General features: G+C 44.4%; 1 protein-coding gene across 2 annotated transcripts in view; it reads right to left on the reverse strand.

Annotated features, from left to right (window-relative positions):
- Window positions 1–12,240, reverse strand: part of CRTC3 (CREB regulated transcription coactivator 3) — a 309,654-nt gene that overhangs the window by 83,583 nt on the left and 213,831 nt on the right. For both annotated transcript variants that reach the window (XM_082253380.1, XM_082253379.1), the window contains one exon: window positions 10,583–10,695. In XM_082253380.1, the coding sequence (XP_082109506.1) occupies window positions 10,583–10,695 (113 nt within the window). The remainder of the gene's footprint in view (window positions 1–10,582; window positions 10,696–12,240) is intronic.

Raw genomic sequence — 12,240 nt, forward strand, 5'->3', positions numbered from 1 at the left:
ATTACCCCAACATGTTACCCCTTCCCAGCCAGTGGCATTAGTACAGTGACAGTATATAGTATTATTACTAATCAGTGTATTAGTGTGACTGGTAATGTCAGTGTCAGCCAGTTCCCAGCTAGCCAGTGTCAGATTGCCTGCTGAACTATCACAGTCCCACTAGAAGTCACCAATCTCCATCTATTGAGATTTAATTTTTACCAAAGACATGTAACAGAACACATTTTGGCCCAAATTTATGAAGAAACTAGATTTTTTATTAGATATGTTTTTGAGCAGAAAGTAAAAAAAAATATATATTTTTTTCAAAATTTTTAGCCTATTTCTTTCGTTTAACCACTTCCTGCGCATCGACGTAGCTCTATGTTGGCTCAGAGAAGTGATTGTACCAGGGTGATGCCTGCAGCTAGAGGCATTATCCCGGTACCATTTTTTAGAGCCAGAGGTCGTTTTTCAGGTGGTAATGGGTGATTCAGCTCGGAAGCCACTCTGCCGTCATCCCAGCAAACGGGAGGGGGCGCCCCCTCCCCTCCCACGGCTCTGCCCGGGTCTCCCGTCCCACCAGGAGACTCGAGCAACCAGCTGGCACGTCCGCCGGCTGGTTGGAGTCCCAATCAAAGCCAAATTTGGCTTTGATCGGGTCTAAGATGTAGTGACCCGGAAGCGGCGTGATAACGTCACGTCCAGGGTACTCAGCGGCTAAAGGCCCTGAATTGAAAAAACTGTCAGTATTCAAAAATGCCGATTTCGGCATTTTGAATACACTGAAGTGCAGTGTATTTTAGACCCCAGATCCCTCCATAAAGAGTACCTGTCACTGCCTATTACTGTCACAAGGGATGTTTACATTGATTGTGGCAGCAATAAAAGTGATCAGATTTTTTTTTTTTTAAATTGTGCTAAAGTTAAAAAATTTAATAAAATAAATAGAACATTTTTTTTAAAGCGCCCCCGTCGCCATGAGCTCGCGCACAAAAGAAAAACGCATACGGAAGTCACGCCCGCAAATGAAAGCGCTGTTCAAACCACACATGTGAGGTATCGCCATGATCGTCAGAGCTAAACCAATAATTCTAAAAAAAAAAAAAAAAAAACTACTTTAAACTGGTAACCGTTAAATTTTTTTAAAGCGTTGCCTATGGAGATTTTTATTGACCGTAGTTTGTCGCCATTTCGCGGGTGTGCGCAATTTTAAATCATAAAAGGTTAGGTATCCATTTACTCAGCATGCCATCATCTTTCGCAATATACAAAAAAAAATGGGCTAACTTTACTGTTTATTTTTTTTTTTTTTAATGCAGTGAAATGTATTTTTTCCAAAAAAGTGGCGTTTGAAATACCGCTGCGCAAATAACGCATGACAAAAAATATTGCAACGGCCACCATTTTATTCTCCAAGTAATTTTCTAGCTAAAAATATATTAAAAATACAGATTTTAAATTTGTAAACATGTGTCAGAAATGGGCTCGGTCCAAAAGTGGTTAATAAAAAATTAAAACCCAGTGATGATCAAATATTACCAAAAGAAAGCTCTATTTGTGTGAAAAAAAATTATAAAAATTTCATTTGCGTACAGCATTGGATAACGAACAGTTGCAAATCGCAAAAAATGGCCTGGTCATGAAAAGGGAAAAACCTTCCGGAGTTCAAGTGGTTAATATAAATGTATGTTTAACATACAGCACATCTCCATGTCCAAAAATGTATTGAAAAAAAAAAAGGTTTAAACAAGTAAAACAACATAAGTCATAAGGTAAGAGCTGAAGAAAAGGTAAACCATCTGGTAGAAATGTTGGGACATATGAAATATATTTGGCTGTGAGCTACAAAAGAGAATCCACAACGTACAAGGAAGCTTTAGCTTGACTGTAAACATATAAAGCATGAATGTCACAAGGCCTAAGCTTTAAAGTAAACATAAAAAGACACCATGTGTGCAGAAAAGCTGCCCGATTAGGATATGGATGAGGCCGGGGTGAAAGGTAGAGCAAGAAAGACCTCGCAAATACACAATCATAAAACAGTCATTCCCCTCCAGAAGGCTAAAATCATTTTCAGGTCTCTACAAACAGTTTCTAAAAATGATATATAAAGTACAGCTCACGTTCTATCACTTAGGCTCCATTCCCTCCTATGCAGGGTACAATGGTGAGCTCATGCCTTTGTGCATTTAGGTGCGTTGCATCTAGGGCAGCCCAATAATTTCAATGGGCTGCCAAAGCACAATAGCAGCACAATAGTGGTGCCATTTCTTTTTTTCAAATTGCATCCTGCCACAATGTATGGTAATAACTTACTACGCGTTGTGGTGCTTTGTGAGGTGCCAGTAGAGTAACTGGCACCTCAATGTGCCTCGCAATGTGTGTGTTCAATACGATCGATACAGCACCAGAATCAGATCTGCAGGCTCCCAGGGCTATTTGTTTTTAGCCGCTCTGTGCAAAACCCTTGCATAGAGCAGGTAAGTATAACGTTTTGTTATTTTTATTTGAAAAAAAAAAGGGGGGGGGGTTTTGTACTTACCGTAAAATCTATTTCTCGGAGTTTGACTGACACAGCGCTCCATAAATCATAACTAGTGGGTTATATTGCCTCCAACAGGAGTAGGACTAGGCAGAAAAAAAAAAAAACACCTGGCTATGCCCATGGGCCATCCTCAGTTTGGTATATAACCCCCCTCTCTGCTCTAGGTAATACGTTCAGTAGCAAACAGTATTAGAAGTATCAGAACTCCATAGAGGGGTGGGTGCTGTGTCGGTCGATGAACTCAGAGAAATGGATTTTATGGTAAGTACAAAAATCCCATTTTCTCTTTTGTTTATTGACGGACACATCGTTCCATAAATCATAACTAGTAGGAAGTCGAAAAGCAGTGCCAAAAGGAAAATGAGGGGAGGGGAAAATAACCCAAGGCTAAACATAAGAGCCCTTAACCAGGACACAGGAGCCATTCTGAAAAATAATAGTTTAAAGAAAAAACACCCCTCAAGAGGGAACAGCCCCTCTTAAACAGCAGCCTGCAAAACTTTGCCAAAAGAAGCATCGGCAGATGCCAAAGTATATACCTTATAGAATTTTGTGAAGGTATGCACGGACAACCAAGTGGCACCGTGCAAACTTGTGATATTGATGCCTAATGATGGAAGGCCCAAGAAGCACTCAGCGCCCGAGTAGAATGCAGCATGACAGGAAAAGGTGGAACCTGACCTTTAATGGAATAGGCCTGAGTCACCGCCTGTCTGATCCATCTGGAGATGGTAGCCAAAGAAGTGGCCAGCCCTTTTCTTGGTCCGCCGAAACCACAAAAAGTGAGTCTGATCTCCGAAAGGACTCAGCAGCTACCAGATACACCCGAATCGCACAAACCACATCCAAGGTATGCAAAGCAAGTACCTTGGGATGAGCCGGCTTGGGACACAAGGAAGGCAACACAATGTCCTCATTCAAATGGAAGTTAGAGACAACTTTGGGCAGGAATGATGGACAAGGAAGAAGAACCACTTTACCGATATGGACCACTAAATAGGGACTGCGACAGGATAATGCCGCCAATTCCGGGCTGAGGTAATAGCTACCAAGAATGTCACCTTCTGGGATAACGTAGGCAAGGGAATCTCCTGAATATTCTCAAATGGAGGTTTCTGGAGAACCGAAAGCACTAAATTGAAATCCCACAGCGGCAAGAGAGACCGTACAGGTGGGGCCACATGTCGAATGAAGGTACGAACTAAAGAGCGTGTGGCTAGGGGTCGCTGAAAGAAGATTGCCAAGGCAGACACCTGGCCCATGATGGTACTCAAGGCCAACTTCTGAGCAATGCCCTTTTAAAGAAAGGTTAAGATCCGAGCCACAGAAAAGGATCGAGGATGAGCGCCAATCGACTCACACCAAGAAATGTACGCTTTCCATGTACGATGGTATATTTTGCTGGATGACGACTTCCTCGCCTTCACCATAGTAGGGATCACTGATCCAAACAGACCTCTATCCCTCAGTACCTGGCTTTCAATAGCTAAGCCAATAAAACCAGAAACTGTAAAGCAGGATGGTAAATCAGCCCATGGGACAATTGGTCTTCTCTGAGAGGAAGCCCCAAAAGGACGTTTACAGCCACTGGGATGATTGGAAGATCCTAGTTCTGGATTCCTTGCAGGAACTGCGGAAGAAGCCCTAGCCGAGGATTTATTTTTATTTATTTATTTATTTCAGGTATATATATATATATATATATATATAATTTATGCAGCGCTTTACATATACATTACACATTCACATCAGTCCCTGCCCTCAAGGAGCATACAATCTAAGGTGATCCTGGATTTACCGTGGCCCTTGGACGTTTGTGACATCTATCAGAGGACCCGGTGACCTCGTCGGGAACTTCAGTATCCTCCTGTGGAGCTGAACCGGCTAAAGGAGCTGCAGGTAAGACTGTGCAAACAGAACTGTCTTGAAGGTGGATACCATCAGACTCAGAACCCGTATGCAAAATGGGAGAGAGAACTATCTGTGTGACAGCAGCCGGTGAATCATGGCCCGTGGTCCCTGAAGTTTGTTCAGAGGAAGGACCACCCTGGTCAGATCAGACCTAAGTAAATCAATTCCCTGAAAAGGACAAGCTTTGTCCCCCTTTCTGGGTATGCTCACCAAAGAAAATCACGGAGCTGGAAACCAGCGAAGATGCCCCCCCACCCCCAATAATGGGCGAGGGCAGATCTTTATGCTGAAAGAGTCTTGTCTGCTGGTCTGTGGAAGCTAGCTCTAGGCTTACCAGACCAAAGTTGCTTGGAACCTCCCGGGGAAGATTTAAAAGATCCATTTCCCTTATTCTCCATCCCAGAAGCACAAAATTTTCTATGGGCTGAGAAGGAGGACTCCCTTTTGCGGCGAGGCTCCTTCCCTTTCCTTGACTGTGGCAGGAACGTACTCTTCCATCCCGTGATACCCCTAATGATGTCCTCCAGGGTAGCCTCACACAAGTGATCGCCTTGACAGGGCAGATCATTGAGAGCTTTCTTAGGGGCTTGGTCTGCAGACCAATTCTAAAGCCACAGCACGCGCCTAATCACCACCGCTGAAACAAAGTTTGGACAATACAGGAGCTGTATCAAAAATAAACTGCAGCCCATGGACCAACTGGTCCACTAAACCAACATAAGTAACGGGGACCTGCTCACCCCCCAGGCTCTGGCGCAAAAGCTTGGCCCATTCATTTAGGGTCTGAGACACCAGGGCTAAGGCAAAGGCTGGCCGCAATGCCGAACCAGCTATGGTGAACATGCTGCGTGCCACAGCTTCCACTTTCTTGTCAGCCAGGTCCTTAAAGGACGGGGATTCCTCTACGGGGATCATGGTTGCTTTATTCAACCTGGAAAAAGGAGGGGCCACCACTGGTGAACCAGCCACTATTTTTAAAATGGACTTCTCAAAAGGGTAACGTACAGCAAAACGTTTGGGGACCACAAAGTGTAATTTTGGTTGTTCCCATTCCTTACAGGAAAACCTGTCAAAATAAGGCACATAAGGAAACACCTTTGGAGTACTATGCGACTTGTGTGTACTAAACGACACAGCCACGTCCGTGGCTAAATCAGCCGCATCTTCTATTTTTAAAGTCTCACGCACTGCAGTGATAAGTGCGCTGCTGCGACCATCCTCACCATCAGATGGATCTGGGGGTGTGATATTAAATCCCCCTACCGCCGCGTACATGGCGGCATCAGGCTCAGAATCAGAGGAGACAGCCTGAGCAGGGGAGGGGGGCGCTTCCTCCTGGGCCTTTGCCCACACGTCACTTCCACCCGGGACATTAAGGACTGCAGGACCGCCATTAGTGCAACAATGGGAAGCTGGGGTTCCAAGGGACCTATCACCTTCATGAGGGGGTCAGTGGGGGAGATATGACCCTGAGGCTCCATAAGGAAAGGAAGACCTTGCAGTACAAAAACAATCTCTTGGCACCACTGAAGGATCCCCTCAAGGCTCAGGGTACCCATCAGCAGAGAGCGATAACAGTGACCCCCAACGACTCACCCTAGCGACCGAAAGTGCGCCGAGAATTGTACCGGGCACAGGAAGAGAAAACTGAGGAAGATGAGGAGCTTCGGCATCCCCACGAGGCTTCAGTTGTCTCCAGCATCTCCCAGACTAAGGGAAAATGGCCCCCGTGACATAATCCGGCTACACAAACATGGCAACCAACAGGAGACCAGCCAGACTAAGGGAAAATGGCCACCATCAGCTACAAACACTGAAGCATGCTGCCAGGATCTTTCCTGCACCCTCTGCAAGGGGACCCCCCTGAAGGTAGGAAACGTGTTCAGGGGAAACTCTGCACCAGTCTCTGCATTGGGACCCCCTGCACTATACCCCCACTGCAAAAAGCAGGGCATGCACCTAGGGGTCTCCTATACTGGGACCCCTCAAGACTACACGAGTGGGACACACACTATCCTAGAACCCTAACAGAGTGGGGATAGTGGGGGAGACCCCAGGGGTCTCTGCTTAATTATTTGCCCTGGGACCCCCACCAGACTCTAGATCCAGAAAGGGGGGGGGGGAATGGGAGTGGGGGAAGCCCAGCTCAGTGAGGGATTTAAAGATGGGAGGAGGGAATCTGCAGGCAGGTCCGACCGTCCCTGGAGGTTACCCACATCCACCCCAAAGAAAACCACCAAAAGGGGAGAGGGGGGGGACTGTACTTACCCTTCCATGGTGAGGGTAACACTGCAGACAGAACTCTTCGCCACCGAAGTAGGGGAGCGGTCAGCCAAGGGACCACTGCGACTCAGACCAAAGCCTGGTCGTATGCGACCCTGCAAGACGTTTAACTTGTGGGCCAGCCTCTGTCCGTGAGGCTATGTCGCTGCCCACCGAGCGCATAGCTGCGGTCTGCATGCGCTCGCTGGCTGGACTGGGGGGACCACTGGATGAAGATTATCCAGCCCGGCAGTTGATTGTAGATCTCCCGAGAGAAAAAAAAAAAACACAAAAGATGTAAGGAAGGAGAAAATTGCTAGGACCAGAGATCCCAGCCGGGAGCCTAGGACTTTACTCCTGACCAGACAGATTAAAACGGATTACCTACAGCAGAGAGGGGGGTTATATACCAGCTGTGGGAAGCCCATGGGTGGGTGTTTTTTGTTCTGCCTAGTCCTAGCAGTAGTAAACTGCCAGAAAAAAAAAAAAAATGGGCCCCCCCTGCAGATTTAAGTCATAATGTACTAGTATGCACCGCATTCTAGCACATTATGTTAGACTTACCTGGACACAGAGCACTCCAGTGCAACAATGTCATGGCTCCCTGGTGCTTCCATCCTCATCCGGTCTTGCTTCTGGGTTCGCATACTTCGGCTCTATGAATGGCCAGGGGTCGGGATGATGTCACTCCCAGCACAAAGCTCTGAAGGTATGCTGTCCCTTCAGAGCACATGCACCGCTGAGGCTCCTAAACAGTGCAAGTTTAGGAGATAATCACTGTGCCTATAGGTAATCCTTATTATAGGCTTAACTGTAGGTACAAGTTAAAAAGTGGATCTTACTTACACTTTAACAACCGCTTAAAATAGATCTAAAGTTAAAAAGTTTTTTACGTTAATGCGTTCCCTACATTAAAGGGTTACTAAACCCACAACAGTAAAATATGTCTGTATATGCAGTAAAGCATGCTTGCTACACTCACTGTAGAACCTAGGGGGTTAATCCTCTGCATTGTGTAAAAATGCTGTTTGATCCTGTCTTCTCTGATCCTCCCTTCTTTTACTGTCCCCAATCCATCTGCTGATAGCACAGAGCCTTGAAGGTACTCAGCACATGCTCAGTTTGGTGTGTATTACTAGAGGGGTATTTTTTTTTTTGGGAGGGTGCATGTGATCAGCACAGGGCCAATCAGCACTGTCCAGACAGAGGGTCAGGGGTCATGCAGACTCATGGGACAATCGGGGGAGAATGAAAATCCTCTTACAAGCTTTATGCAGTGCTCGGCCGGACACTGATAGAAGTCACAAGACTGCTATATACTGCTGATAAGAAAAGGTATTTAGCAGTTTATATTTACTAAAATAATTGCATTTCCATGTTCTGTGTACTGTGGGAGACCAGACTTCGTAAATGCAGGGTCCTAGGTTTAGTAACAGTTTAAAAAGGTAAAAAAGCGTTTTAGCATTTGCCATTTGTTGGGATTTTTCAGCCAGGCCTACAGGTATGATAATAAAGAATGAAAATTTTGCAAAGCTGCACAGTTTTGTAATCTCTACTGGGAACCTTGACTGCATAGGTTATTTTTTGGAAATAGTGAACATGCTCTTTAACTTGTTGCTTTTCCTTTTCTTTTTTTGGCACTTTTCCTTTATTTTAACCTAATGACCTGTCCAGTAATACACTTCTGGTCTTGGGGTGTCACCACTCCACTGGTGGAGAAATGGAGACACATGACAACAGCTATGTCAATCTGGGCATAGGGTAGGGATAGATGCATTAGTAAATATATAGGAACTTGACTAACGAATTAAAACAGAATTCCAGCTCACCCTTTTTACCCCTTGGAGCCAGTGCCACCCAGCCCTTTAAAGTGGTTGTATACCCTTAAAAAAAAAGAAAACCTGCAAGACAATGGCATAATGTGCTAGTATGCATCGCTTACCAGCACATTATGAAATACGTACCTTAGAACTAAGCCCCCTCAGCAGCGCCCGGTCAGCTTTGAGGGGGCTAACATTCTCCCCCGGCGTTTCTTCGGGGTTAGCGGGCTCCCATGCTGTGAGTGGCCAGAGCCGCGATGACGTCACTCACGCAATATGCCGCACCATCAGAGCGCATGCGCAGCCGACGTCAGCAGCTGCATGCAGGGTGAATATCTCCTAAAAAGTGCACGTTTAGGAGATATTAATTTTACCTACAGGTAAGCATTATTATAGGCTTACCTGTAGGTAAAAATAACGAAGCGGAGTAAACAATCGCTTTAGGGGTTTAGGTTGGTGGGAGGCGGGGTTCATGATCATGTGATCGCCGTGATCTTCTGCCATAGCGGTTACACAATTGGAAAGTCCCAATCACTAGCAGTGATTGGGAGCTTTCCATTAGCTGCCAGTAACTGTCAGGAGTGAGCAGGGTGCGCGCTCTCGGTACAGTTGTATTTGCACCAATGCATGCTAATAGGCGGCCAACCACCGAGGGGCCGCATGTTTGCATGTGGCTAACGCGAAGAGGTTGAGCCGTTGCAGCAACAGGGTTATTTTTTATCCTTCTAAAAACAGAACTACACCCTCCTATCCTTCACAGCTCAGGAAGCGGGCAGATTGCTTTTGTAGATCTGCAATTGCATGGTGCTGCACATGTGATCAGTTATGACACCAGCCATTTGATAACTTGATGGTTCGGCTGAGAGCACAAGGTATCACGGCATGTCTTACAAGTAAGTGTCTTGCTAAACAGTTTAATCGATGGGTTTAGTTCTGCTTTAAAATAAAGATTTCACAGTGGAAAATTTTAGAAGGATGAATTTTAGAAGATTTTTGTGGAAAATGGCTCGACCCATGTGTACTAGACTTAAGTGTTTTGGAGAGAGGCAAGTAAACAATATAAAAATATGTGCTTTCTTCATATTTCATGTCTGAGGTTTACAACCACTTTAAATGAAGCTGAAAAATAACGGACTTTGTGGCAAGATCACCAGATGTAAAAAAAAATAAAATAAATAATTAGGGTTTAATACAGGCTTAAATGAATAAACGTTGCACTCTAAGGCCTAGCTACAGGGTCTAACCACATACAGGAGACATCGAGCCTGCTTTTCTGAACTCAGGCCAGGCTTGTACACCATTAGCTTTGGCTTTTTAAAGAAACACGATTCAAAAACAATTCTATATTTCTATTTCTAACTGCAGGATTATTTAAATATTTATATAATATTTCTAAAGTTGGCCATACATGGATCTAAAATCTAAATTTGGCTTTTTTAGCATTTTGATCCACAGAATGCGATTTACCAAAAGTCTTCGGTTTCACCAATCTGTATATTTTGACTTGATCAGCGCTGCAGGCAATAGGCTGCGGCACCGGTCTGTGTTTTCTGATGCCAGGGGAGTCTCCCTGCTGTCAGAACACAATGACAGCTGGAAGGATTCTACTATTTACACTAACAAAAGGGGAATGGGGAAATCAGGTCTGTTTTTTTTTTTTCTTCAACCCACTGGTTTAACAAAAAAAAAAAAAACTGACCCATCTAGGTATGGCCAGCTTTAGTTTCCAAAGCATGGATTACTAAAGTAGCTAATCTCCCAAACCAGACTAATTTTTAGTCTATATGTCTATATCAGTCAATGTAGAGGATTGTCCTGTGCTTGGCGCAGCACTGACAGTTAAGACATGCTGCAGAAAAAGAATAGTTAGTTCCACGTGTGTATGACTATGGGGCATGTGATGCCCGCTCTAACTGTATATTTTGTTTTCCACAGTTACAGCATTAATAATTCTGCACAGAGGTTATGTTATAAAAATAAGATGTAACGATAGGCAGAAGAGATATTTTCAAGTACATAAAAGCTTACACATGGCAAGCAATGATAGAAAGTGAAGTCTTACTGTTACGCTGCGTGGGTCTGGGAATTCGTGCTGCAGACTGATTTCCCCCCATAAATGGGTCCTGGGTTTTGGTACTGGAAGCGCTGGTATGAAGTGCAGAGTCGGAGTTTGTCCTGGGGGATAAAAATAAAATGTTTAGGATAGTAACAAGCTGAAAACAGGGCAATGGCAAGTGAAAAAAAGAAGCAAAAGGAAGCAAAGGAAAAAAAACATACAAATCTTTGTAAATGGTGTCTATGGTGTGCACAATTATGCCAATGTAATTTAGATCAATGAGCAGGCAGCCATGTACTACCTATTAAGGCTTTTCAATTAAAATATGGTAACTTTATCCACTCACAACTCAATTCAATGAAAATATAAAAACTAACCATTTAAATAAGTTATGAATTAAGAAAAAAATAAAATAAACTGGCATAAGAACTTGCGTCTGTCCTAATATAGGCTGCTTGTAATCCTCTGCACAGTATCACTCAATGGAGACCAATGCGCTTTCCTATACTTGCTTGCGGATTGGCTCAATGTGCTGCTGCTCTTGCTGTCCAATTTAGGGCTAAGGCTGGTCTTGGACCAGGCTGCATTGCTTACCTGCAGCTTAAGCATGGTATACACAGACCAACACGGCCCTGGGTACAGCCAATTTCGGCCTGTGTGTACGGCTATCTAACAACCGCCTTCTGTCAAACAGTCATGCTGGAAAACCAGCATTTAATCAGCCCTTGCAGTCAATGGCTGGGGGGGGGGGTTCACCAGGAGAGATGTCACTTTATTTTTCAACCCTCAAGTTAAATGAAAAAAAAAAAACTGAACATGTATACCCTGCTTTATTCTCCAAAGAGGATTAGGGGAGGGGGCACCAAGGACACCTCGATCACAAAACTGGCCAAAGAAAATAAAATATTTTTTTTTATCTATATAAGGCGTTCCCCAACTGGACAAAGTGGACAAGAGAGGCAGTGACATGATCTCCACCTCAACCTATCAGAGAATGTCTTGAATTCAAAAATACAAGGAGCTCTGAATGACGGCAGGGACAAGCGAGTGAACCCCTGTGGTCTGTGTGCAGTGGAGGACCAGGAAAGAATTGGGGTGATCATAGTAGTAGATTGCAACAGCTTCTAAAGTGGTCCCTCAGGTATGAGATATGCTTACTTACATTGTCTAGTTGGACCAAGTATGCAATACAGATCATACCTGGAGTTCAGCTTTAGCTGCTTATCTAAACATGTCAGCTTTAAGAGGTACATGCCAAAAACCCAAGATGAAGATATGCGGCACACTTCACAAGAATTAAGGGCATGTCGCTCTCCACACAAGTGAATTATATCCGTTCGCACTTTACACAAAATTAAATCCTACTTTCAGCAGCTTGTAAATGTAACTGAACAAAAAAAAAAAAAAAAAGACAGCTGGCAACAGTCCCTAAACATTCCCTGACAGATGCAGCTGGTAAGACCTTGATCAGAGGTTTGCTTGATAATCACGTGAGCAGCCAGATTTTTTTGGAAAACAATTTCAGTAATACAGACATCCAAGTCACTTTGATTATCTTCTAAGCTCCAGGTTCTTCAGATTGCGGATATTGAACCAAAACCAGCCTGCTGTAATATTTATATAAGTGGTGGGGGACTATGATGGGGACCCGGATGTAAGGGGTG

Source organism: Pelophylax lessonae (assembly GCF_965119305.1).
Source record: "Pelophylax lessonae genome assembly, chromosome: 4".
Classification (NCBI taxonomy): domain Eukaryota; kingdom Metazoa; phylum Chordata; class Amphibia; order Anura; family Ranidae; genus Pelophylax; species Pelophylax lessonae.